This window comes from Chanodichthys erythropterus, chromosome 10, assembly GCF_024489055.1.
Source record: "Chanodichthys erythropterus isolate Z2021 chromosome 10, ASM2448905v1, whole genome shotgun sequence".
In the NCBI taxonomy this organism is placed as follows: Eukaryota; Metazoa; Chordata; class Actinopteri; order Cypriniformes; family Xenocyprididae; genus Chanodichthys; species Chanodichthys erythropterus.
This window is the reverse complement of record NC_090230.1, coordinates 53450777-53477853: the sequence shown is the minus strand read 5'-3', so window position 1 is coordinate 53477853 and position 27077 is coordinate 53450777. Positions and strand designations below refer to the sequence as shown.

Genomic DNA, 27077 nt, shown 5'->3' with positions numbered 1-27077 from the left:
TAAATTTTAGGTGGACCAGCAGGTGGCGCAGTTTCACAACATATTATCTCAGTCATCGATCCTTTACTGCCTTTGAATGTCTGGGGTGGAAGACAAAAGTAGCGGGAAGTTCTCACAAACTAAAAAAATAATATTGAACCACTGAGAGTCTAGACAAGACGGTAAATGATTTGCAGTTTAGACCCTGAATTATATTTACATCTCAATCTTTATTTTCTTACCTATTGGGAAATCAAGTTTAAAGGGATAGTTCACCAACAATGACAAATCTGTCTTTTATTCACCCTTGTGTCTTTCCAGACCTTAAGAATCCTGAAGAATGCTGCTGAGGTCCAAACATCACTGGACCCCATTGACATTCATTGTATGGACTAACAAATTTAACCAGGAAAAGCTCACTGAGATAAAAATAAATAAATAAAATAAATCTATTTTTACAAGAGTGTCTTGGCCAAGATAACTTTCATTTGTTAGGGTGAGGAATTGATGACAGAATTTTCTAGCTGATCCAAGTTGTTATATACTGAACCAGCAAAAAACTATAGCTAGTCCATTACTTTTCATACCATCTCAAGGTGGTCAGGATGGTTTTTGGAGCATAGTAGCTAGTTAATGACCAATCTTGGACCAATAAATATCCAGCGTACACCAACTAATGCCATCTACCATGATCCAAAAGCAGAGTTACCGGTTTATAAACTGATGTTTTTCAACCGGGGGCCTACTTCTGGATTAAACTGAGATACAATTTGGATTTATGAAGTGCTTAAAATGTCGTAAACCAAGAAGCATTTAGATCTAAATTGAGCAGTTGTTCTTGTCAAGGCACTGATATAATGATGCATGTTGCTGTTGGTTCTTACACAAGATGAACACCTGTCTGGAAGAAGTGTGTTTGTCTGTGTGTGGCATCTAGTTGTTTTTGCAGACAAGAGCTTTACACCAACAGTATCCAACTGTTGAAAAGCAGCAAAAGGACATTTTATAGCAGGTCTTTTTTGAGTGCACTCTGCATCTGGGTGGTTTCGTTTACCTTAGACAAAATATTGATCACCATTGCTTTTCAACATGTGTCATTAGTCTGTGTTAGAGTTGTGGACTATTAAAGGATTAGTCCACTTTTAAATAAACTTTACCTGATAATTTACTCACCCCCATGTCATCCAAGATGTCCATGTCTTTCTTTCTTCAGTCGAAAAGAAATGAAGGTTTTTGATGAAAACATTCCAGGATTTTTCTCCTTATAGTGGACTTCAATGGGCAGTTTTAGTCATAAATGCTCATCTTGAACTAGCTCTGTTCTTCTTCTTCTCCTCTATTTTAATTCCAGCAGTGTAGACGCTGCTAAGCGTATTACTGCCCTCCACAGGTCAAAGTTTTGAACTAATTTTTATATGCAATATGCTAGTTCAATAGTATATAACAATTAGTTCAAACTTTGACCTGTGGAGGGCAGTAATACGCGTAGCATTGTCTACACTGCCAGAATTCTAATAGAGGAGAAGAAGAAGAGAGCTAGTTCAAGATGAGCATTTATGACTAAAACTTATATAGTTTTCAATTTTTTCAGAAAATGAGTGATGGTTTCATTAGATAAGACCCTTATTTCTCATCTGGGATCGTGTTGAATAATTTGAAGCTGCAGTGAAACTAATTTTGACCTTCAACTGTTCGGTGCCCATTGAAGTCCACTATAAGGAAAATAATCCTGGAATGTTTTCATCAAAAACTTTAATTTCTTTTCGACTGAAGAAAGAAAGACATAGACATCTTGGATGACATGGGGGTGAGTAAATTATCAGGAAAAGTTTATTTAAAAGTGGACTAATCCTTTAAGTTCTTGTTTCGAAGAACATTCCCAATGCCATTTGTATTGAAGTATGATAATATACTGTTTGACTGTTTACCTCTTTTGGTCCCTGCCAGATTATTATTACCCCCCTGGTATTGGTAGGTTTAGGAGTAGATGTGGGGGAGGGGTTAGGATTAGGGATGGGGTTAAGATTAGGCAATTCGGTACAACACTGGCACTGGTCCTAAGCCAGGCCAGCCATACTGATACAATAAGTTTTTTGTTTTGTTTTGTTTTTTTGTTTTTTTTTTTCCATAATTTAATTTTGTAAATATAATAATAAAAAAAACTATATAACTATAAATACAGTATATTTGGATTTAATTTTTTTTTTTTACATTTTTTTTTTTTTTTTTTACATTTTTTAAGAAGTCTATTTATGCTCACCAAGGCTGCATTAATTTGATCAAAATACAGTAAAACAGTAATATTGTGAAATATTATTTTAATTTAAAATAACTGTTTTCTATTTGAATACATTGTAAAGTTTAATTTATTCCTATGATCAAAGCTGAATTTTCAGCATCATTACTCCAGTCTTCAGTGTCACATGATCCTTCAGAAATCACTCTAATATGCTGATTTGATGCTCAAGCATAATTTCTTATTATTAATGTTGAAAAAAAGTTGTGCCGCTTAATGTTTTTGTGGAAATCATGATATAATTTTTTCAGGATACTTTGATGAATAGAATTAATGGATGATGGATTAATATATTTGACGAATAGTTTAAAATGAATAGTTATTTAATTAAAAAAAAAAGTTTTGTATCAATGTGGTAGTCTTTTCTATCAATTTAATACATCTTTGCTGAATAAAAGTATTAATTTTATTATTATTATTATTATTATTATTACAGACTCTTTGAAAATATACTTTCATGGACCCCCAATAACATGGTTCATGCCCTCTGTCTCTCTCTCTCTCTCTCTCTCTCTCTCTCTCTCTCTCTCTCTCTCACACACACACACACACACTTTGTGCATATTCAGTTTGTCATTGTCTTTAGACAAGTTGGCATTCTAGTTTTGACAGACAGGTAATGTTTTCCCATTAAGGCCACATAATGTCGCTCAGCCTCATTTAATTTACTGCATACCATTTAAGATGTGCCTCTGTGAGCCTCTGTGATCAGGAGAGAGCTGTCAGCTCAGCTCGCCTGAATGCCTGCAGCTGAACCGGCTGTGGGCTCAGCTGATGACAGGGAAGTCATTTAGCTCCAGTGACAGGCCTGAGAGAGCGAGAGCCTGAGACTGCCCTAAAACCAGCGCTCACAAAGGAGAGAATAGAGCTGCTCATGAAGGGATGCTTTGTGCATCAGGGAGGATGAGCCCTCCTGGTCTCACACCCATAGATCCGGTGCGATCGCATCATGCATACCGCCGACGTGCCGGTACAACCCACTATATTCTTTAGTATCCCTTCTCATGCAGGAAGAACCTCTGAACTATCTGAAGACGCTGCTTATGCTGAAGGTGTTGATGATCTTTGGCCTGCTTCTGCAATTTGGAAACTCCTGGCATACGCTCTCCGTGACCTGGGGTTCAATCATAAAGCGTTGAGGAAGTGTGGCCTGCTTCGTCAGACAATCAGCAGAGCGGCAGTTTTGAGCTAACAGTCCCTAAGGGGCCCAAAGACACAGTGAGGGTCCTGAACCACGATGTGAATCTGTTGAAAGACAGGATTTCCCTGGACAGGAACCTTTCTCTTGTCGGACCCCCAACCTTCTCTGGCCCTGTGACCCCTATCCTGTGCACTAGAGCCCCCTGTCACACTGGAGGGCGTGCGGGAGGCATGAACCAGGACAGGAAGCCACGAGTCTTCCACAAGCTCCTTGGGGGTCATCGCTAGTTTCCCTCTACTGTAGCCATACTTGAGCCGCCCTCTCATCCCATTGTTCTGGCCCAGTAAAGCTACACACGTTTCCTCAAGAGTTATTTTTGCCTGACCTGCTCTGTTGCCTTGATTTATAATGGTTTCTGTCTTGACTGGGTCTTTCCCTTTTTCTCTAAAGGTGAGGTCATATTTACCACCGCTCTGCTCTCTCATTCCAATAGGAGTTTTGCTTGAGGGGAAAAAAATTCCCCTCACAGAATTCGCTTGTGATCAAGTTGGTCATGCGACTTTGCTGTGTTTACCAACAGAAAACTGTTTGAAAGTGACTTCTTTGAGTTCTGTTTCATGAATTGCTACATTATTGACAATAGACAATTTATCCTTTTTTCGCGAAATTTTGCTGAATGTGACCGCAACTTTAAGGCACATTTAATTTAATGAAATTTCACTGGCTAAATCCAGTCATTCCAATAGAAACGCATACGATTGAGAGTTTCGCACGAGGGTGAAAAAATTCTCTCACAGATTTCACTCATATTTAAGTTGGTCGCACAAATTTGCTGCGTTGTCCAACAGAAAACTGATTCATTTCAAGATGACTTTTGTGAGATCTGTTTCATACATCACTCATTATTGACAATTAGACAATTTACCCTTTTGCCTTAAAAGTTCACTGAATGTAAATGCATCTTACTGTTTTTTGTGGTACATTTTGTGGGCAAAATCCAGTCTGCCTAGTAGTAGCACAATCTAGAATTTGGTATGACGATGAAAAAGTTCCCCAAAAATTTTGCATGTGCAGGTTGGTCACATGAAGTCACTGTTAAACAGAAAGCTGCTTGGTTTGAAAGTGTCTTTTCTGTGCTTTGCTTTATACATCACTACACTGTTGACAATGTACAATGGACTTATTTTTGCAAACAAAATTTAGCTGAAATTTCACTAATGTCACCACACCTTAAAAGCAAAGGTTTCTATGGGTTTCATTATTATAAAACACTGCATTGTTCACTTTTGTACCATTGTGTAATGAAATGTGACCCTGGACTACAAAACCAGTCATAAGTCGCACAGGTATATTTGTAGCAATAGCCAACAATACATTGTATGGGTCAAACTTATTAATTTTTCTTTTATGCCAAAAATCATTAGGATATTAAGTAAAGATCATGTTTTATGAAGATATTTTGTAAATTTCCTACCATAAATATATCAAAAATGTATTTTTGTGAGTGGATATGCAATGCTAAGGACTTCATTTGGACAATTTTAAAGGTGATTTTCTCAATATTTTGATTTTATTTATTTATTTTTTGCAACCTCAGATTCCAGATTTTTTAAAATAGTTGTATCTCGACCAAATATTGTCCTAACAAACCATACATCAATGGAAAGCTTATTTATCTCAATTTCAAAAAATTGCCCCTTATAACTGGTTTTGTGGTTCAGGCTCACAAATAAGCCTCACTGTCTTGGTGTAGAACCTTTGAGATAGAATGTTTTTTTTTTTTTTGGATTGCTAGCTCACCTCTTTTCCTATGTTCACGACTGACTTGAAGTGCATTTCATAAAAGCATTGCAAGCCTAAATTGATTGTAGAGACCATTGGTGGCAAATGTTCATGATCAATTAGGCTTACGATGCTTTTGGGAAACGCAGCCCTGGGCGGAGGCAAAATGGATGCAATCAAAACAAAGCCTCATTGACCAAGCATCAACGACATCTACTGCAATAGCTTTAGCTGTGCTACAATATCAACAGCCCATATGAATACTTAAGCAAACTGTGTTCTAATGCATATTCATTGAAAGCTATCATAAGGGTGTGGCAGTTTGCATAGGTGTGGTTACGGTTTGTGGCCATTAGGAACATTTACATTTACAAGTTTATACATTTAGCAGAGGCTTTTAATCAAAGGGACTTCTAATTAGGAATTCTACAGCACAAACAAGAAGTGCTATATTTGAAATGCTACAATACAAATTTACAAAGTTGTTCAATAAGTACAAGCTACTAGACATGTACAGAGGGCCCCAAAATCTGAACACTTAAAACGTATGAATGTCATTGCATTGTATATAACATATCAAACCAAGTATCCAAAAATTGATTTTTTATCCATTTTATTATTATACACCACAAGTCGAAAGTTTGGGCCGATAAGATTTTTAAAGTCTCTTATCGTCACCAAAGGTCAAAAATACAGGAAACAATTACAATTTTAAAATAATTGCTTTCTATTGTTATATATTTTAAAATGTAATTTATTTCTGTGATGTTAATGCTTAATTTTCAGCATCATTACTCCAGTCTTCAGTGTCACATGATCCTTCCACATGATTCTAATATGCTGATTTATTGCTCAAGAAACATTTCTGTTTATTATTAGTGTTGAAAAAGTTGTGCTGCTTCATATTTTGTGAGAACCGTGATACAGTTTTTTCTGGATTCTTGGATGAACAAAAAGTTGAAAACATCAGCATTTATGTGTAAAAGAAACATTTTGTAACATTAAAATGTCTTTACTGTTACTTTTGATAAATTGAATAGTAAGTATTAAAAGTATTAATTTCCTTCAAAAAATAAAATAAATCTTACTGACCCAAACATTTGACCTTGATGGTGTTATTGTTGTTGAGCTTAGCTGTTAGATTATGCCAAAGGTTTAACCTTCACTAGACTGTGCTGAGTGTTATTTCATTCAGGTCAAACTGTCCAAAAGTCAAGTTGAGATTTTTCCAGGTTTTATAGGGACATCAGACTAGATTGACAGGTAGAGCCGCGTGCCACTGCCATAAGTGTAAAATCAGTCAAAAGAGGGCCAAGCACTGAGCCTTGAGGTGGTTAGCTGATATAACTTAAATGAAGAAAGCAAGAACTGAATTCGAAAGATGTATTTCATTATGGCAATAAATGTGGACAGACAGCACATGCATATGCTATAGTATTATTTACAGATTAATTGTGTTGCATAGAAGGGTTAGTTCACCCAAAAATGGAAATTCTGTCATTAATTCATTCCACACCCGTAAGACCTTCATTCATCTTCGGAACACAAATTAAGATATTTTTGATCAAATCCGATGGCTCAGTGAGGCCTGCATTGCCAGCCAGATAATTAACACTTTCAATTCGGAGCGTGTATCAAACTATCAAAACATATCCCCAAAACGTCCACCAGTGGTGAACCATTGAAATTTCGAAACACTTAAGACGTAACAAAGAATGTGACTTTGGCAGTTTGATACGTGCTCCGAACCACTGATTCGAAACAAAAGATTTGTAAAGCTTTGAAACTTCATGAAGCAGTGTTTTGAAATCGCCCATCACTAGATATTGTTGATTAAAGTCGTTATTTTGTTTTTTGGTGCACAGACAATATTCTCGTCACTTCATATAACATTAAGGTTGAACCACTGCAGTCACATGAACTGTTTTAAATATGTCTTTAGTAGCTTTCTGGGCATTGGAAGTGTTAATTAGGTTGCTGGCAATGCAGGCCTCACTGAGCCATCGGATTTTAGAAAAATCTCTTAATTTGTATGCATGAAGGTCTTACGGGTTTGGAACCACATGAGGGTGAGTAATTAATGGCAGAATTTTCATTTTTAGGTGAACTAACCCTTTAAATGTGTTCTGTTGGCTTTTGCTTCTGAGGCAAGACCTGCCTATTAGGGTAGGAATGTGATATTGTGATGTTTATTAGTCAGAGAGTGTATTGTGAACTAAATGGCTCATCTCCTTTAAAGTCTGTTGTTTCGCTTTTCAAGAGGCCATTAGCTTTGTGCTTTGCTGTGTTAATAAAACATTAGTTTACTCAAGAGATCAGTTGATAGTGTTGCTCACACCTATTTCTGCAGCCCAAGATTCGCACAGATAAAATTACGGGACATAAAAAAATACATGGAGTCTAATAGATAAACAACACATTAGATCTAGTTTTATATATTGTTAGTTTTATTTATTTACTAAATCTGTCACATTAGGCATCACTTTGCATCAAGTAAGTATTTGGGATCTGACTACATGATATTGTTGATTTTACTGTTTGTGGAAAAGGAAGTAGGCCTAGATGATGGCTTCTGTAATTGAGTTGCAGGGGTTAAGAGTCTGAGGCTTTGATGAGGAAAGACAAATACACATCCGCGGTGATCCATCTATCACTAGTCACAGAGAAGAATGAGGGACCATCAGTCTGTCTGCTGGCTTTGATTGCTCTTGATATCACCACCAGCAGGGAGGAAAAACTGCTGAAGACCCTCTTCAAGATGAGACACCAGACCACCAACCTTTTCTCATGAGCAATATCCAGAGGCTTTGATGGACTGGATCAATTTATCTTCATCTCTATTATAATTTAGATATGTAATATAGACAAGCTGCATATTTAAAAGGTAATGAATCACATAAAGATATTTTGTTTAAAAATAACTTGAACTTTCCAATGATATCGTTAGAATTACAAAGCAGAACCAAAAAAATGATGTATAAGGAAAAAAATGCTTATGATTATTCTTTTATGGTTGTTTTTATGATTAATTCTTTTAAAAATATTATTCTTGTATCAATCCATTTATGAATATTCTTTTATCCATTATATCTTTTGATATCATATACTCATATATATTCATCTATTCTATTCAGACCTTTAGTTCACCTTTGCCCTGATGATGTGCATGTCTACATTTTGTTGCCACTTCTCCAAAAGTTGAGACATGCTATCTTATCTCCTATATTGATCTTTCTGTCCCACTTCATATTAAGTGGCCTTAACTACTATGTACATTTAAATGAATCATTTGATACAATGCACTTATTGTGTACATACATGTTTTTACATTGTACTTATATTTTAAAAACACCTGAATGTAATTATATCTGTAATTAATTTATCTTATTACATTTATACACTGTTGATCAATCCCTTACACCTTAACTCACCCAACCTACCCTTACTTTCCCTAACCTCACCCGTACCCCACCTCAATAGCAGCAAAAGTGTTTTGCAATTCAGTATGAACCCAATAAGTACATTGTACTTCATTTTTGATGTAAGTGCATAGTAGTTAAGGCCACTTAATATAAAGTGGGACCAATCTTTCTTATCTATGTGTGAAAAATATGGTATATCCTTTCTCATATCGAATGTGTTGCATAAACTTGTTTGGCTCTTTCTGCTTCAAGAGTGTTAAAACGGCTTATATACTTTTGCATTATGTAAGAGGTCAGAGGTGATTTTCAGAGAGAGGTTATTTTTGACATGATAGACTTACACTTTCCTTATATGATCTGAATATATGTATATATCAGTGGCGAGGCTACAGAAGGGCCAGGGCGGCACTGGCCCACCCAGATTGATGGCTGGCCCACCCAATCAAAGGTGCCAGAATATTTCATTTTATTTCCAGACACTACTTGGGTCTGGAAATAGTCATATCTGTTGCGAAGGCCTATATATGATTTGAAAAATGTATTATTAAAAGTACATATAACATGATATGTTTATATTGCGCCGGTAAACTCAGCTTTCCAGAGTCGCGGCGGCAGCTGTTTCTATGCAGCGTGCGTCACCGTCCATGAGTCGCGCTTATAATAGCCTACGTGTGCCGGTTTGTTTTAATTTTTACCGTGATTGATTAGCCTATTTATTCAGCAGTAACAATGTATTCTGTGGTAGTCATCTGTGTGTAACCAATTTAAAAATGAAGTAATGACAATTAAATTAAATCGAGCTTTGGTTCAGTATCCTTCCCCCACACCATTATGACGGTAACTCTCCAAACAAGCAAATGCCCCCCCCCCCCCCCCCCATGTTATTCCCGATGTGATCCGTCAGCTCGTCCACTAATTTGGAGCGGTTAAGGCCCGGGTATAGCCTACTTCTTTTCCCACGTTCCCCTCCGTCTCGCGCACAGTTGAATCTTTCTAAGATACTCATTTGCCCTTGAGCGCGCGGGCCTTTCAACTTTGCCCATGAGCTCGGAAAGACGCGTTCGGACGCATGCACACGCGCACCGTCCATGGTCATAAAAATTCGGCTGCGCGGACACTGTTCAGGGAGTCAAAGCTAGTCCACGGTCTAGTAGCCTAAATGTTTCTTGCTTGCGCCGACTGAAAAGACATGAGACAAGAGAGACTCGGACATTGCAGTACTAAACACTGAACGGTCTGTGCGTGAATTTGGATAAAACAGTTAATCGATTTGATGCCGAGTCCGAATGCCGTTTATTCCTTCACAGTGGCATATAGTGGATGGGCATGCAGGGCTATTAATTTTTTTATTATTATTATTATCATGCTACTTTTATTATTAAATTAATATTGCAATTAATTTGCCCCGCGATATCATAGCGCATCACCGCATAACCGACGCGCTGCGAGGACAATAAAATATTAATTAGATAGCTCCTCATTTAAAGAACAACTTGTTTAACACGAAATACTTCTCAAATTAACGAAACCTTTTTTTCTCACTATGGGCCACAAGAGAAATATTAAGAAAATAAATTAGAGTCATCTCTCATCTCTAAGAGAATATGCGCCGTTATTGCAACGTCGGATGCCAAAAACTCAAGTCAGGTTTTTACTTTGTTTCTGTAGTGAATAATTGACTGGAGTTTGAGACTTCTTCACCCACATAACTCTCACGCAAAGTTTGCACATTGGTTGTGTGATTTCCTGGCTCGTCTTCATTGGTTTAAAATGGAAATATTTTCAATATTGCGACGTGGCACTTTTCTTTATTGCTCGCAAAATGGTGGACACTGATTCACATATCATCCACGTCATTTCCCGTGATAATAAAATGAAGTGAATAAACAACAAGCTATATATATATATATTAGAAAAAAAAAATAGAGGTCCACCCACTTGAAGATGGCCTCGCCACTGGTATATATATGTATATGTGTTTGCAAAGTTCCTACTTTGCTACTCTCTTGCTCTTGCATCCCACTTATAGCAAGGGTCCTTTTGTTTCTTTTACTCTCGTGGCAATATATTATATATATTAACTCAGAGATATTTTGTTACAGATTGGTTTATTGTTACTTTGTTACTTACTATTAAAAGCTGATTATTACTTATAAATTAATGTATCCATTCATTGTTTTGTTGTATTATTTTTAATTTTATTCTTTTAGTTATAAATAAAATCATTTTTGTCCATCACGGTTTGTCTGACTGGATCTCACTGCATCAAAAAACATGATGGGTTTATTTCACTGTATGTACATATATTTTATGTAATGAGTGATTTTAAAATTGTTCTCTCACAGATCCATTTTTTAGAATATTCATTACATGACCAATCATCCCAACCTGATGGAGTCATTAGACCACAGTCATATACACTATGTGAATACTGGTATTGATATATCCAGTACCTGAAACAACAATGAAGAAGACTGTTTGACTTCCACACAGTACACTCAGTTATGAGTATGATATCATACTCACAGTAGAGAAATTCTGGCTAATGATCGGTTAAATTCAGTGATCTCTTACCCATTTGTTATTGTGGTGCCATCAATCCATTTCCATACTCCCTCTGTCGTTCTCAGACCAATCCAAAAAGAATTATTATCAACAACCTTCTTCAAAAACTCCTGTTATGATAGAACAGTAATATATTGCATAATATATGTAATAATAATAATAATTACAATAACAGTAATACACCTTTCTCTCACTAGTTAAAACAGACCAACCCTTAAGTATTAATGTGCACAAACAAACACAAAATCTTTTTCTTTCTCACTCACTTGTTCCTTTTGACTGTTTATGATCACTAGATCTGCTCCTCTCTGTTGACAGTATCGTCTGCTGTCACTCCATGTCTTCTTCTCAAATGAAATATAATAAAAACTGAAGTTGTAGTAGATCCATTTAAAGTTGTCAGCACGCTGATCTATTAATATATAAATTAAAATTATATATTAAAATATTAAATTAAAATATTAAAATATATAATACACCAGTTTAGATATATTATTTTTGCTTTGTCTATGTTGAAATTTATTTAAGCAGTGTTGATGAACAGAAAATATTGAAGTGGAATGGTAGAAAAAAAGATCATTTTTTTAATGATTTAATGAGGATAAAAACAAAATTACCTTGTTTATAAAGGCCACGTTGGAGTTCATCAATCTTGTTTTTTATCTGCTGGCTTTCTGCACTCAGATAATTGCTGTGGTTCAATATCTGCTCATATTTGGTAAATATCTGCTCTCTTTCTGCAGTCAGATTATTGCTGTGGTTCAGTATCTGCTCATATTTGGTAAATATCTGTTTTCTTTCCTCAGTCAGGTTATTGATGTGGGTTAGAAATTGTTTTCTCTCGGTGGTGAAATACACACAGAGCACCATTACAGCAGTCAGCAGAAGAACACACAGCAGACACAAACACACTTCAGCTGCTCTGTGCTTTCTGTTCTTCACTGAGACACTTCCTGAGGATGATGGACACAAGCTTAAATTAACCTTCACACTTATGCTTATGTCTTAACTTTACTCTCACAGTCTCAACAAGATCTCTCAAAACAATAAGTTCAGATCACTGAATTAATTTCTTGTTCACACCAAATTTAAAATTCTTTTTCATTTAAGCAAATTGCACATGTTTTGGAACAATTGTTTATTATAGTTTATTATATTATGATTATAATTTGTACAATATCTGCACAAAACAAGTCAACTCTCAGTAAAACTGTCATACTCTTCACAACATCTTTCATCATTTGAGCCATTGTAGATCCATATGAAGAGATTTGTCTGTATTTTATTTTGTGGCAATTTTCTGTTTGTATGATTTTACATATAAAATATGTGTAAAAGAAGAAATTAAAATGTGAATTTTTTGTTAATGTTACACCTTGCTACAAAAAAAAAAAAAAAACTGGCAACACTTTACAATAAGGTTCATTAGTTAAACATTAGTTAATTTATTAACTAACATAAAATAACCATGAGCAATACATTTGTTACTGTATTTACTAATCTTCATTAATGTTAGTTAATGAAAATACATTGTTTGTTCATGTTAGTTCACAGTGCATTAACTAATGTTAACAAGATTTTAATAATGTTTTAGTAAATGTTGAAATTAACAGTAACTAATGTTAACTTATGAACCTTATTGTAAAGTGTTACCAAAAATATGTACTGTATACACAGTGCAAAGTCCCAACACGCGGTTAACCCTACATGCCCTTCCGCTACACCATCAACTTGAAATGTTTCATATTTTTATTACAGTTTAGAGAATGTTAAGACTGTTTAAACCAATAAACCAAAGCATGTGAGAACAATGCAAGAGAAGCTACAATACTTCTGTCCGTCTGTTATAATGTGTATCAGATAAATGACGTTACCTGTGTGTTGCAGTGGCTGATGTCTCTCTGTGTTTGTCCTCAGATCGTGATGTCTCACATCTGCACTCTCATAGATATCCACCATCATCTCCACTCTTTCTCCTCTGTCCATTTCCACAGTCTCAGTCATCATCACATCATCATATATAACTTCAGTCATCTCTGATGTCTTAATGTCATACATCATAACACTGTGTTATTGCTAGGCTGTTCTAGTTTCAGACTGCTTAGGCTGCAATGCTTTGCATTTCAACTGCCTGCTTTTTAAAACTAAAGGCTGAACTGAACTCAGAATGAAACTGTTAGTGGTCAATGTGTGAATCTTGTGACATTTAATGTGCCAGAAGGAATGAGCCTATTAACACCTAGAGTTTTAAAAAAGAACATGTGTGATCATAAGCGTTTAGGCAATCATCTCATCATTTTCTGTAAAGCTAAAGCGTTCATTTCGGAACACAAACAAAGATATTTTTTGATGAAATCAAGCTGAGAGGTTTTTTCATCCTCAATAGAAAGCAACAAAATTACCACATTCAAGGTCCAGAAAAGTGGTAGAAACATTGATAAAATAGTCAACGTAACTACAATGGTTCAACTTTAAAGGTGCCCTAGAACTTCTTTTTAAAAGATGTAATATAAGTCTAAGGTGTCCCCTGAATGTGTCTGTGAAGTTTCAGCTCAAATATTCATTTTATTAACTGCCTATTTTGGGGCATCATTAACTATGCACCGATATATAAGTTGTGGCCCCTTTAATTCTCGTGCTCCCCCTCCCCCGGAGCTCGCGCTTGCCTTGAACAGCATAAAAACAGTTCACACAGCTAATATAAGCCTCAAAATGGATCTTTACAAAATGTTCGTCATGCATGCTACATGCATACATCGGATCATGTGAGTATAGTATTTATTTGGATGTTTACATTTGATTCTGAATGAGTTTGATAGTATGCTCCGTGGCTAAAGCTAATATTACACACTGTTGGAGAGATTTATAAAGAATGAAGATGTGTTTGTAAATTATACAGACTGCAAGTCTAAAAAAGTCTGTTTAAAAATGAAAATATCGATGGCTCTTGTTTAACAGTACATTAGCAACATGCTAATGAAACATTTAGAAAGACAATTCACAAATATCACTAAAAATATCATGTAATCATGGATCATGTCAGTTATTATTGCTCCATTTGCCATTTTTCGCTATTGTTCTTGCTTGCTTACCTAATCTGATGATTCAGCTGTGCACATCCAGCTTCTTCCCTTGTGTAATGCCTTGAACATGGGCTGGCATATGCAAATATTGGGGGCGTACATATTAATGATCCCAACTGTTACGTAACAGTCGGTGTTATGTTGAGATTCGCCTGTTCTTCGGAGGTCTTTTAAAACAAATGAGATTTATATAAGAAGGAGGAAACAATGGAGTTTGAGACTCACTGTATGTCATATCCATTTACTGAACTCTTGTTATTCAACTATGCCAAGGTAAAAACAATATTTAATTCTAGGGTACCTTTAATGTTATGAAGCGACGAGAAAACTTTTTGTGAGCAAAAGCAAAACAAAAATAATGACTTTATTCAACAAATTCGTCTCTCCCCTGTCATTCTCCTACGCTATTTTCATTCCAGTGCTTCCAGATTCTACATCAGAACACCAACTCAGCATTGGCCGACGCCTGTTCATATAGCATGCATGTGATGCTGACGCAGGAGCCAGCCAATACTAAGCCGGCGTTCGGACATAAACAGAGAAGCGCTGAACTGCATTCACTGTGTCAACTGCGTAAGAATAATGATAGAGAAGAAATTGTTGAATAAAGTCGATATTTTTGTTTTGTTTTTGCACACAAAAAGTATTCTCTTCGCTTCATAACATTAAGGTTGAACCACTGCTGTCACGTCGACTGTTTTAACAATGTCTTTAGTACCTTCCTGAACATTGAAAGTGGTGATTATATTGCTGTCTATGTGGGGTAAAAAAAAAAAAAAAAACTCGGATATCATCAAAAATATCTTAATTTGTGTTCCGAAAGTGTACAAAGGTCTTCCGGGTTTCGAACGACATGAGAGTGAGTAATTATTGACAGAAATGTCATTTTTGGGTGAACTAACCCTTTAATTCTATCAGCATGTCACTGAAAAAAATAAAAAGAATATCAAGATAAGTCAAGATAAAGAAAAAATGTTTAGACAACAAAAATGTATACAGGAAATGTAGAGATTCACTTTTTTAAATGGAGTGAGTTACAAAAGATTTTAAAAGTATTTCATGCTCTTTGTCTGAGTTTACACTGTCAGGTTTCACACTTACACCATATAAGTGTTTCACATTAAAGCACAGGAAGCAGCTCATTTAACATATGCAACTTCACACCATGAAATTTACATTTATCAAGGAGATTAAATTACTGTTCTAAATCTTTACAACATCTTTGAAAATGTCCCTAGAAATATTGTCCAGATTTTCTTTGAAAACCTAAGGTATAATTTGACACCTGCAGGCAATAGTGAGCCCAACATTTGATCTGTGCCCACACACTGCAGCTGTTAGCAAAGAAACATGTTTGCAGCAGACGCCAGAAACATGGATTAACTTTACATCACCCTGTTGTAGTGTTGTTCTTCATTTCTACATTTATTTCTTCATCCATAAATACAAGCTCACAGTCTCATGTAAATATAGGAAATATTTAATTTACTGGGCATCTTAAAATCTGTTTCCTGTCTTCATATTTCACTTTACATCCCTGACAGAAAACAAATAAACAAACCAAAATAAACACAAAGGTGGTCACTAGCCCACACACACATGCTAGCAACTGCACACACACATACATACAAAACAGACTTCTTCTGTCTCTAAGGGACAATTATATAAAAGAAACACCCTCTATTCTTTCACTTTTCTGCTATCTCTCTGCTATCTTAATGCCCCACCCTCTTGCTTCTTTTGTTTCCCGCTTAAAAGACATGTGTTTTGCCTGCGTCATAATCCCTGTACTGTAGCATGTTCAGTCTGTGCACTGTTCTATTCTATTATGCTATAATCTTCAGATTAGATATAATTCAGTCATTTATCAACTGCCTGTTAGTGTTTACAACCCAAATTCTGGAAATGTTGGGACAAATTTGATGCCTGCCACAGCTCTCAAAATAGTTGGGACGGGGCATGTTTACCATGGTGTAGAATCTCCTCTTCTTTTCAAAACAGTGTGAAGATGTCCGGGCATCGAGTTTATGAGTTTTTGAAGTTTTGGTGTTGAAATTTGGCGCATTCTTGCTTGATATAGGTTTCCAGCAGCTGAAGAGTTCGTGGTCATCTTTGACGTATTTTTTTCCATAGGTGAAAGATCTAGACTGCAGGCAGGCCAATTCAGACTCTTCTACGATGAAGCCATGCTGTTGTAATAGCTGCAGTATGTGGTTTTGCATTGTCCTGCTGAAATACACAAGGCCTTCCCTGAAACAGAAATCATTTGGAGGGGAGCATATAAAACCATTATATACCTTTCGGCATTCATGGTGCCTTCCAAAACATGCAAGCTGCCCATACCGTATGCACTTATGCACCCCCATACCATCAGAGATGCTGGCTTTTGAACTGGATGCTGATAACATGCTGGAAGGTCTCCCTCCTCTTTAGCCCGGAAGACATGGCGTCTGTGATTTCCAACAAGAATGTCAATTTTGGTTTCGTTTGACCATATAACACGTTTCCACTTTGAAACAGTCCATTTTAAATGAGCCTTGGCCCACAGGACACGACGGCACTTCTGGACCATGTTCACATATGGCTTCCTTTTTGCACAATAGAGCTTTAGTTGGCATCTGCAGCAGATGGCATCATTTTATTCAAATAAAAAAAAACGTCCCAACATTTCCAGAATTTGGGTTGTACTTACACAAAAATGCTGGGTTGTTAGGGTCAATTATGGACAAACCCAACCATTGGGTTTAAAAATTTAATTTAAAAATGGTTGGGTTTGGGTTTGACACCTGTTTTTTAGAGTGTACATTTACATTCATTCCTTCAGATACTTTTTATCCAAAGTGAGGAATGCTATACAAATGGTAAAACACGTAGTAATGTTATTTTTATGCATTTTTCATTTCTAGCAGTTACACACTCACATGTTGTGGTAAATCTACAAGCAAATAAAGTTTTAAGCTCATTTGTGGTTTCATCAACTTTAAATGCTTTTCATTTGTATCGTGATGCACATGGTAATTACCACACACTTTATTATGAAGGACAAATATTAGTTCATGATAAAGACATCAGTGCCACTAATTATCTCAGATTAGCACAGTCTCTCCGACAATGATTATGTCCTGACCAAAGCTTATTAGGGAGCTTAATCATTAGAGGGCTGTTTAGGGACTGGTGACCCTCCATATGCAGAGTAGTTTTATATATACAGTCAAACCAAAATTTATTCAGACACCTTGAATATTTCATTCATTAAAACAGTTTATTCACTATAGTTTAAAAAAATGGTAATAAAATATGACAAGATCTGAGTTAAACTCTCATTGTATGAAGAATTTTTGGGTATAATATGTCACAGTTTACTTTATTTTGCTATCCTCACTTACATAAATGAACTATAGTGTCTTGCACCCACTAGTAAAAAAATATCAAAAATATCAAAAAATGTCAGAAAAATTATATATATATATATATATATATATATATATATATATATATATATATATATATATATATAGAGAGAGAGAGAGAGAGAGAGAGAGAGAGAGAGAGAGAGAGAGAGAGAGAGAGAGAGAGAGAGAGAGAGAGTAAAATATAAATAGTAGTATATAATAGTATATTTATGTATTTATTACACACTAGTGCAGTTGATTCAATTACTTGTTTTGAGTATTTTCAAATAACAAATGACTTTTTTAAAATGTATTTATTTAGAAGCTTTGTAGTACTTGACATCTCAAGGTTAATATTTAGGTCATGATTTTTGGTCTTTTTTTAAAGAGCTCCTTAATATTGCATTTGTGTACTCAACATAGACATAGTTTGAGGCAGCCAAGTACAAAACAAGAAACACAAGGAAATCAGCTTTAAACATGCATTTCCTGTCAGTCACTTGCTTTGATTTTGAACTGACTGAGGACAATAAAAGACAAAGCTGCTACCCTCAGCCCAGCGTTAACAGGAAAACAGCGCACATGAGGGAATGTTACAGACATTCCAGTCGAGTCCAAGAGCTTTAACGGATGACAACACAAGAGGCATAAACAAGGAATTCATAATACACATTTTATTAAGTACTGCATAAAAGAATCATACAGCAGTGTTTTCCACAAAGTTGTGTCAAAATAAAAAATTTATCAGAGTTGACTTGCACACATTTCATTAGCTCACACTCACACACGCAGTATCTCATCTGTCGAAGCTGCCACCTATTAATTGGCCGTCCCTTTTCCCCGACAACATTTGTCAGCTGCCATCTGTCTGTCTGAGTTCACCCCCCTCAATGTTTTCGTCTCCCCCCAAAACACCCACCTCCCCCCTTGAAAGTCTTTAATCAAGCTGCAACACTTCTTCTCAAATAAGTCTCCCATCCTTCCCTCCCTCCCCTATCTTGACAGTTTAGATAAGACAGACTCTTCACCAGGGTTCTTATCTCGGCCCCTTATGAACAAGTGCTTAATGGACAAAAAATAAACAAGGCAGTAAGGAGCATGGTTAAATGCACTAATACAGTTTCAAAATTAAAGAGTTCATAATTTGCTCTCAAACCCTTCCGTGGGCCACCCACCACCCTGCAGCTCCAAAGTAACAGCCGAGTCTATGAAGCTCAATCTCCAGACGCAACTCTGGGGCCGCAAGAGAGGCAGAGGGAAGCAGAAAAACCCTCGCTCGTTCTCCTCAATGTACATTCAACTCTGTCCCGCACGTCTGGAGTGCAGCTGTCGGAAGGGGGTCTGCTTTTCAGAAGCTGCTTGTGGTCTCAGAGACACCAGGACAAACAGACTGCATCAAGTTCTTCAGAACCAAAACGTTCTCCTTTATATTTCACAGAGTACCAGCGTGTAGTGCCGAGACAGGGTAAGCTGGTTCCTCAAGTTCCCACAGTCAGATACAAAAGGAAAGTCTTCTTGACCCCAACAAACAGAGTTACCTTTGAGTTCTTGTGAAGGATTTAACAGTTTGAGGGAAGTTGCTGACTTTTACCCCATTTCTGTGTCACTCTTCCACCCACCTCCTCACACTTTAGTAGCCAGCGACTGGGCCTCGGTCTTCTGTGAAGAAAGGGAGCTGGCGGGGCTGGCGTGAAGGGCTTTCTTCAGGTTGAGGAGGCAGAGGCACTGAGAGCGGAAGCGGAGGTCAAAGAAGGCGTAGAGGAGTGGGTTGAGGCAGCTGTTGACGTACGCCAGGCAGGTTGCGTAGGGATGGGCCAACAACAGGAGGTTCAGGAAGGTGCAGGAGTCAGGTGCTAGGTTCAGGTAGGAGAGGGCGTCCATGGTCTTCACAACGTGGAATGGCATCCAGCACGCAGCAAACACCACTACCAATGTGGTAATGATCTTCAGCAGGCGACGTTTGCGCTGGTCCTCCTTGCGCAGGCTGTTGAAGTGACGTGTGACGGTGCAGCCGATAAATCCATAGCACACCATCATGGCCAGAAGGGGGATCAGGAAGCCAAGAGCCGTGGAAGAGATGCTGAGGCCTGCAATCCAAAAGGCCTCCTGGCCCTTTTTGCTCACCAGACTGAAGTCCATGGCGCAGGAGGTGCGGTTGGTCTCGGCGTCATACACCGTTGTGCGGAACAGCAGGGTGGGGGCAGCCAGCACACCTGAGAGAAGCCAGATGGTGGCCAGCGAGGCCCGCATGTGCCCTCTGGTCCGCAGCTGTGTGCTGGTGAGGGAGTGCACGATGGCCATGTAGCGGTCCAAGCTCAGGCAGGTGAGGCAGAAGACACTGGCGTACATGTTGAGCAACACCACGTAGCTGCTGATCTTGCAGAGAGCCACGCCGAAGGGCCAGTGGTATCCCAGGGCAGTGTAGACGGCCCACAGAGGCAGAGTCACCACAAAGGTCAGGTCAGCAAGAGCCAGGTTTCCGATGTAGACGTCCGCAGCTCTCCTCTTGGACTGGGCCCGCCACACAGTGAAGATGACCACACCATTGCCAGTGAGGCCCAGGATGAAGATGAGCATGTAGAGCACAGGAATCAGGGAATATGATGGTTCCCACTCATCAAAGTCACACATTGAGTTGTTCACTCCCTCATCGTAGTAATCGCTGTAGTCAGAAGTCATGTTGTCCATGGCATTCATTCCTCCAAAAATCTTTAAGTGTTTGAAGTATCAGTTGACAAGAGATCTAAATAATCACAGAGAAGTTGCTTGTGATGTGTTCAGGTCAGAATGTACTTTCAGCTGGACAAACAGTGGCTTTTAAACCCTCAGGATCTCACACTCCCCTCCCCTCACCCCTGACCCCTCCCCTCTACCCCAGTGACCCCTCCCTTTACCCTCACTGCAGCCTCCACTGCTCCTCCACAGGAAAACCCACAGGATTAGTGAACGGAATATAAAAATAACAAGTAAATAAAAATATTTACAGGCGGAACTACTGAGAAACAGCACGTACATTCAAGATTCAAGATAGTGGTACATCACTGCCATAAATAATGCTGCAAAAGAGGAGGTTTAACTTGATAGAGTTTTGCAGTTTTTTTTTTTTTTAAATATAGGCTATTTATCGCGAATAAACTATATGTATAACCTGTATATATACGTTTTTTCGCGTTTTTATCGACATTTTCACGAGTTTCACTAGTTTTAAAATTAAACACGAAACTTCTCTATTCGTCGTGACATGTCAGGACCTGTGTTTTTGCCCTGTACGGATTAATTGATATTTTAATGGACGGATGTGAATGTGTGAACAACAGTCTATTAGTTGGACGATTCGAGGGCTCTAATTTCCATTCCAATGCGTTTGACATGCTGCAGACACGGACTTGCCCGAGCAAGATCACATATGTCCGAGTTAATCCAAAAACATATAGTGCAGCATCAATAATGCGTGTAAAACCAATTTGTGCATACGACGATTCAGTTCGCCGTTTTCAGTCTGAAATTTACGTCCCGTATAACTTATTTTAGGATGAAATGCTTAACCTCCGCGTTTTCTCTCGTTTTCATTTCTCTTACAGTCCTCCGATTTCACTCATAAGTAACATTTATAATAACTGCAATCAAATAACAGGCTAATGTAAAAGTAATAAATGCAATAATAAAAACAACATCAGATGTTGAACTATCAGCAATATGCCACGCCACAGTGCCAAAAAAGGTAAAAACTAATAATAATAATAATAATAGAGAAACATTAAAGAAATACTACATTAACAGAGTGTAAAATAATCAAATAATAAGCTAATGTAGAAACACACAATAATGAAAATAGCGTATTCATATTTTGTGCTGAACCATGTCTGATGATATAACACAATGGCAAGCAATAAATAAATAAATAAATACCTCATCATACAAATAAAGTCTTCAAATATAGTTTAAGTTCATTGTATATTTTAAAGATTTAAAAGTTATATAATTTGTCTTAAAATGCACAAATAAGTACACAAAGAAATCTATCTATCTATCTATCTATCTATCTATCTATCTATCTATCTATCTATCTATCTATCTATCTATCTATCTTTATATTTATCTATCTATCTATCTACTTCGTCAACTGTATATATATATATATATATATATATATATATATATATATATATATATATATATATATATATATATATGTGTGTGTGTGTGTGTGTGTGTGAGATCACCACAATATAAATGATCACCTCTCTCCTTTTTTGAAAATTTTCTTTAATCTATCTATCTATCTATCTATATATCTATATATCTATCATATTCTATATATATATCTATCTATCTATCTATCTATCTATCTATCTATCTATCTATCATCTATCTATCTATCTATCTTTATATTTATCTATCTATCTATCTACTTCGTCAACTGTATATATATATATATATATATATATATATATATATATATATATATATATATATGTGTGTGTGTGTGTGTGTGTGTGTGTGTGTGTGTGTGTGTGTGTGAGATCACCACAATATAAATGATCACCTCTCTCCTTTTTTGAAAATTTTCTTTAATCTATCTATCTATCTATCTATCTATCTATCTATCTATCTATCTATCTATCTATCTATCTATCTATCTATCTATCTATCTATCTATCTATCTTTATATTTATCTATCTATCTATCTACTTCGTCAACTGTATATATATATATATATATATATATATATATATATATATATATATATGTGTGTGTGTGTGTGTGTGTGTGTGTGTGTGTGTGTGTGTGAGATCACCACAATATAAATGATCACCTCTCTCCTTTTTTGAAAATTTTCTTTAATCTATCTATCTATCTATCTATCTATCTATCTATCTATCTATCTATCTATCTATCTATCTATCTATCTATCTATCTATCTATCTATCTATCTATCTATCTATCTATCTATCTATCTATCTATCTATCTATCTACTTTGTCACCAACTGTATATATATAGTATATACTATATATATATATATATATATATATATATATATATATATATATATATAATATATTATCCACTTGTTTTTATTTTAATCGCAACTGCATACTTATTTGTACTTAACATACTTGACATTCTCAAGCAACTGTAAAAGAGTTCCAGAAAATAAGTCAGATAATTGCTACAGAATTTAAAATAGCATCCCACTCACTTCGTGTCTGAATGCAATTTAGTATTCAGTGTTGCACAAGTATTTAGTGAAATATAAACAGGGTTTTAAAAAGATACTGCAAGGACAAAAGAACCATTTAAGTTTACAGTCAAGAGTAGAAATGGATCTACTTGGACATTAGCTTAAAATCATGTAAATTACAAAGATAACAGCAGAGAGGTGAGGTTTATTTCACAGAGTAAATCCCACTGTAAATGGCACATATCAGAGCATTTGGCTCAGCAGTATTACTGTCTCAGAGTGAAGTAGCAGACGGGAGGTTTCACTCGGCACCCTTCTTCGTCTCTCAGCGATGAGGCGTCAGTGGCGCCGAGGACCTGACCCGCTCAGACACAACTATCCCTCCCTGACCCCATCCTACACACACACACACACACACACACACACACACACACACACACACACACACACACACACACACACACACACACACACACACACACACACGTGCACTGGCTAGGCCCAGGATGGAAGCCAGCAGCGTTTATAAGTTCAAGTGTTGTGACATCATTAAAATGGCTCAACATGTGCTTTAGTTTGAGTTTTCTGGCTGTTTGAATCTCTAAAACTCCCTCTAAACATCCTGAACAGGGCACACACACTTTTCAGTAGGTCTGAGCAGCAATTAAATGGAGATTTAAACATGCCCCATGACAGAATCTCCCTACAGTTTATTTTTAGATATTCTTCATTGAAATGAGCGCGGCTAAAAAACTACAACTGTGTTATCTGAAGCTAAATCACAGATCATGCGCTCCCCCCTCCAAATACACACATCACAGGTGGCATTGGACTTATCTCCACTTGATTTAACAGGATAGATATGATAATGGGACAAATGGTACAGATAGATATGCAAATGCCTGACAAAAGCAATTGGGGGTCCAACAACTGCCAAACTGTTTATTCCTTGGCAATTAAATTTATTTCCGTAAGTCTCAAATGACCTCTTTCCAAAATAAAGTATCTTATATCCGTTTCTAAATGGTGCAGTGTTGTTTAAATGTTAAATGATGGGACCAAAACTGCTATTAAGATCTGTGGGCTTCACACATGACAGAGTTTGATGTGGTATTTGCATGCACACACCATACATGGAATGAACTGCAAGCGCAGTATTAGACCACACACACAAACACACACACAGGGAGAGAGTCCGAGTGACAGAGCTCTCCGAGCAGCTGGATTCAGAGCAGCCTCTTTGATCCGTTGTGTCCAACCTTGGCCATGGATAATAATTGACTCGGTTTTTCAGAAGTTAACCGACTAAATGTGCACCGCAAATGAACTGCTTAATAAGAACAAATGTGTACAAGGCATCTGTGTGAGGGCCACAAGGGATTTAGGAGGGTAAGTATATGTTTTAAACAACTGAGAAAACACATAGACCTCCTGACAGAGGAGAACAATTGTGCTTATTTACTTTTCAACCAAATTAAATCTTAACGAAACAGCAGTTGTCGACCATCAGCAATCGTAGAATAGTTTTTCCTTGAAATAAATGCATTTGTTTAAATGAATGAATGCTATGGAAAGAAGTATATTTGGGCAGAGTTTGCAACAAACTGAATATGTTAACATGTCATTTTATTTTCTTATTCAATTACTTTTATTTAAGTCAAAATGCATACTTATTGGGAAGCAAGTCCTTTTTTTAAGTTAATTATTTTTTATTATACTTTATTTGTAAACAAAAAAACTCAACACTTTACTACTTACATGACTATACTGTCATTTTCTGGTAAAAGAAACATAAATATGATAACAGTAATATATTTATAATGAGAAAGACTTGATTATAATATTGAATTTAGTACAAGAAGTCCGAATTTAACTATGGTAACGCTGCCTTAATATCATTGTAAAAAACACAATTGAGGATGAAGCTTTAATGCTTATGAACATTTATGAATAATTTTCATGTTTATATTATTAATGATTAAATAATTATTTTAACTGCCAGAAATGAATTTATATTTAATGAATAAAAAAAACATACAAAAACACAAAAATAGTCTTCAACTACTAGATATTTTAAGTTCATTACATATTTTAAACATTCAAAAGTTATACAAAAAAACAAATGATAGACAGATTGATATTTTTCTTTTTTTCAGGCCAAGGTTGGAATCTTTTATTTTTATTTAGTTAATTAGTTAGTTAATTAGACACAGTTTGTGTTTTAAAATTAGACCTAGAGTTATAATTACTCCCAATTTCACAAGCGAAGTCTTGTATGGGTGTCACCAGTAACAATGTCGTCCATATTAACCTTTAACAAACAATTAATTAAAAAAAAGAGGTAAGAGGGCACCATAAGTTCCAAAAACCCTTTAAACCTCCTTCCTGGGATGGAATCAGCAAAGTGCTTTTACATTCATAAAAATAAAGGTCCAAAAGGGTATTTGAACAATTTTCAGTTCCCCGAAGAACCTTTCAGAGAACATAAAAGAACCACTTTTTCTTAGTGTGAAGAACATTCTAATAATCTAATGAACCTATAAATGGAAAGGTTCTGTAGAGGTTCTTCACTGAATCTTATGCCAATAAAAAAAAAGAGTGTTGTTTGATAAATGTGAAAGTTTGTGTCTGTCTCACTCACCATATGACTGGCTTGATAGTCCGAGTGTGAGAAGGTTCTCAGTCTGTTTGATGTGTGAGTGTGACCCCCTGTGTCACATGACAACTGTGTCTCTCAGGTGTTGAGATGCTCTGAACTGCATCTCTGGCATCACACACAAGCTAAAGCGAAAGAACAATGAGGAGCTTAGAAAAGAGCTTAATTGATTTGGCTGTTGATTCTTAATATTAAAATTTGAGTGATACCATATAGAGGCATTTGTAAATGCGTAATCTTTTGCTCTTCACATGGAAAGGTGTGGCGGTCTTTTACGGCACCCCACCCGTGCTTCATTGACTGATTCTTACAAGAGTTTTCGACTCATTGACACCAAGTCGCTGAGCACCAGGGACGGGACAATGAACGAGTTCACACCTAGGGGCTGTCGCATGGCCTCCTCTATTCACCCTTGAGCACACTTTCCTTGAGCCTGGCAGTGTATTGAAGGTGTAGGTGTTTGTTTTACATAAGTTTCAGTTACAGTTTCTAGTCAGAACCTGAAATGTGATTACCATGGGCTTGATTAAAAAAAAAAAAAAAAAAAAACTGGATCGCAGGATCAAGAGTGTGGACAACATCCTCATGGTCTTCCTGGAGACAACAAGGAAGCTAATTAAATGGGCCAAACATCCCAGGTTACTCAAGCCTCCTTCCTGTCTCTCTTGTCCTGCCATGACCCATATAGCTATTTAAGCGGTCACTATTTTTTTTAAATAGCTATTAGTCGGGTTCCGGAAGTAAAAATCCCATTCATTTTCTTCATAGGGAAATATGATAATATGATATAAGAACCCAAACTGTTAAAGACAGATCTGCAATGAGCTTCGAGATTTGATTATGGATATTATATATAGGCATACTAGCCATTAACAATCCTTGTAGCTCATAGTAGATCTGTCAGCATCTGAAATACACAATTCATTTTAGAGTGTATATCTCTTCCATTAGTTTTTTTTTTTTTGTGTGTGTGTATGTTTATGCATGAAGTAATAATAAAAAAAAAAAATCTAACAGTCTAATCTAATGATCTTTGATCATAAATTCAATATCTTTATTACTTTGTGGAGAAGAGAAAATGAGTATCCTTTACTGAACAGAGGTGGTCACACGTGTTCTCTAAAAAGAGAAAAACACATGCTTGGCAGGAAACCAGTTACAATTTTTAAAGGTCAAATTTACAGACATTTTAAGAAAGAAATCATTTACCCGTTGAGGGTGTGTTGACAGTCTGTGTAATTGAATGGCTGAGCTCCAGAAAACCAGTAATGAGGTGGTTTTGACAGTTACAGGTTTGAAAAAAGGCGGGAATAAAGAACCCTAAACTCTAACGCAAAGAACCATTTCAGGGTTCTTCAGGACTATACAGTTCTAAATAGAAATGTTACTATGTGTAAAGAACCTTTTTTAGAGTGCGCAACATTAATTTCTGGTGAGAAAACTACATTACCCATGATTCTCCCAAACTACTTAAATATTTGTATGTATACACAATGCAATGCTTTATGATATTGCAGTCCTTCCCGTAATTAAAGCCATTAAGTACACAGTTATAATGGGGTTTTTCTTTTTTGTGT

General features: G+C 36.5%; 2 protein-coding genes across 5 annotated transcripts; both read right to left on the bottom strand.

Moving 5' to 3' along the window:
• Positions 1-1859: 1859 nt before the first annotated feature.
• LOC137028863 (asialoglycoprotein receptor 1-like) lies at positions 1860-13266 on the bottom strand. Of its 4 annotated transcripts, none has more exons than XM_067398173.1 (5): positions 13060-13266; positions 11803-12138; positions 11452-11597; positions 11195-11295; positions 1860-8035 (listed from the first exon to the last, which is right to left on the bottom strand). In XM_067398173.1, the coding sequence occupies exons 1-5, from the start codon at positions 13244-13246 to the stop codon at positions 7984-7986; spliced, it is 822 nt and encodes a 273-aa protein (XP_067254274.1). In that variant the 5' UTR covers positions 13247-13266; the 3' UTR covers positions 1860-7983. The 4 variants fall into 4 exon arrangements, with proteins under 4 accessions (XP_067254274.1, XP_067254278.1, XP_067254273.1 ...); XM_067398172.1 differs by lacking the exon at positions 1860-8035 and adding an exon at positions 9515-11073; XM_067398174.1 differs by lacking the exon at positions 1860-8035 and adding an exon at positions 9515-11073 and having other exon boundaries at positions 11195-11237.
• A 4899-nt stretch (positions 13267-18165) lies between these two features.
• On the bottom strand, positions 18166-20432 carry aplnrb (apelin receptor b). The gene has a single exon (XM_067398171.1). The coding sequence runs from the start codon at positions 20355-20357 to the stop codon at positions 19284-19286; it is 1074 nt and encodes a 357-aa protein (XP_067254272.1). The 5' UTR covers positions 20358-20432; the 3' UTR covers positions 18166-19283.
• Positions 20433-27077: the final 6645 nt, after the last annotated feature.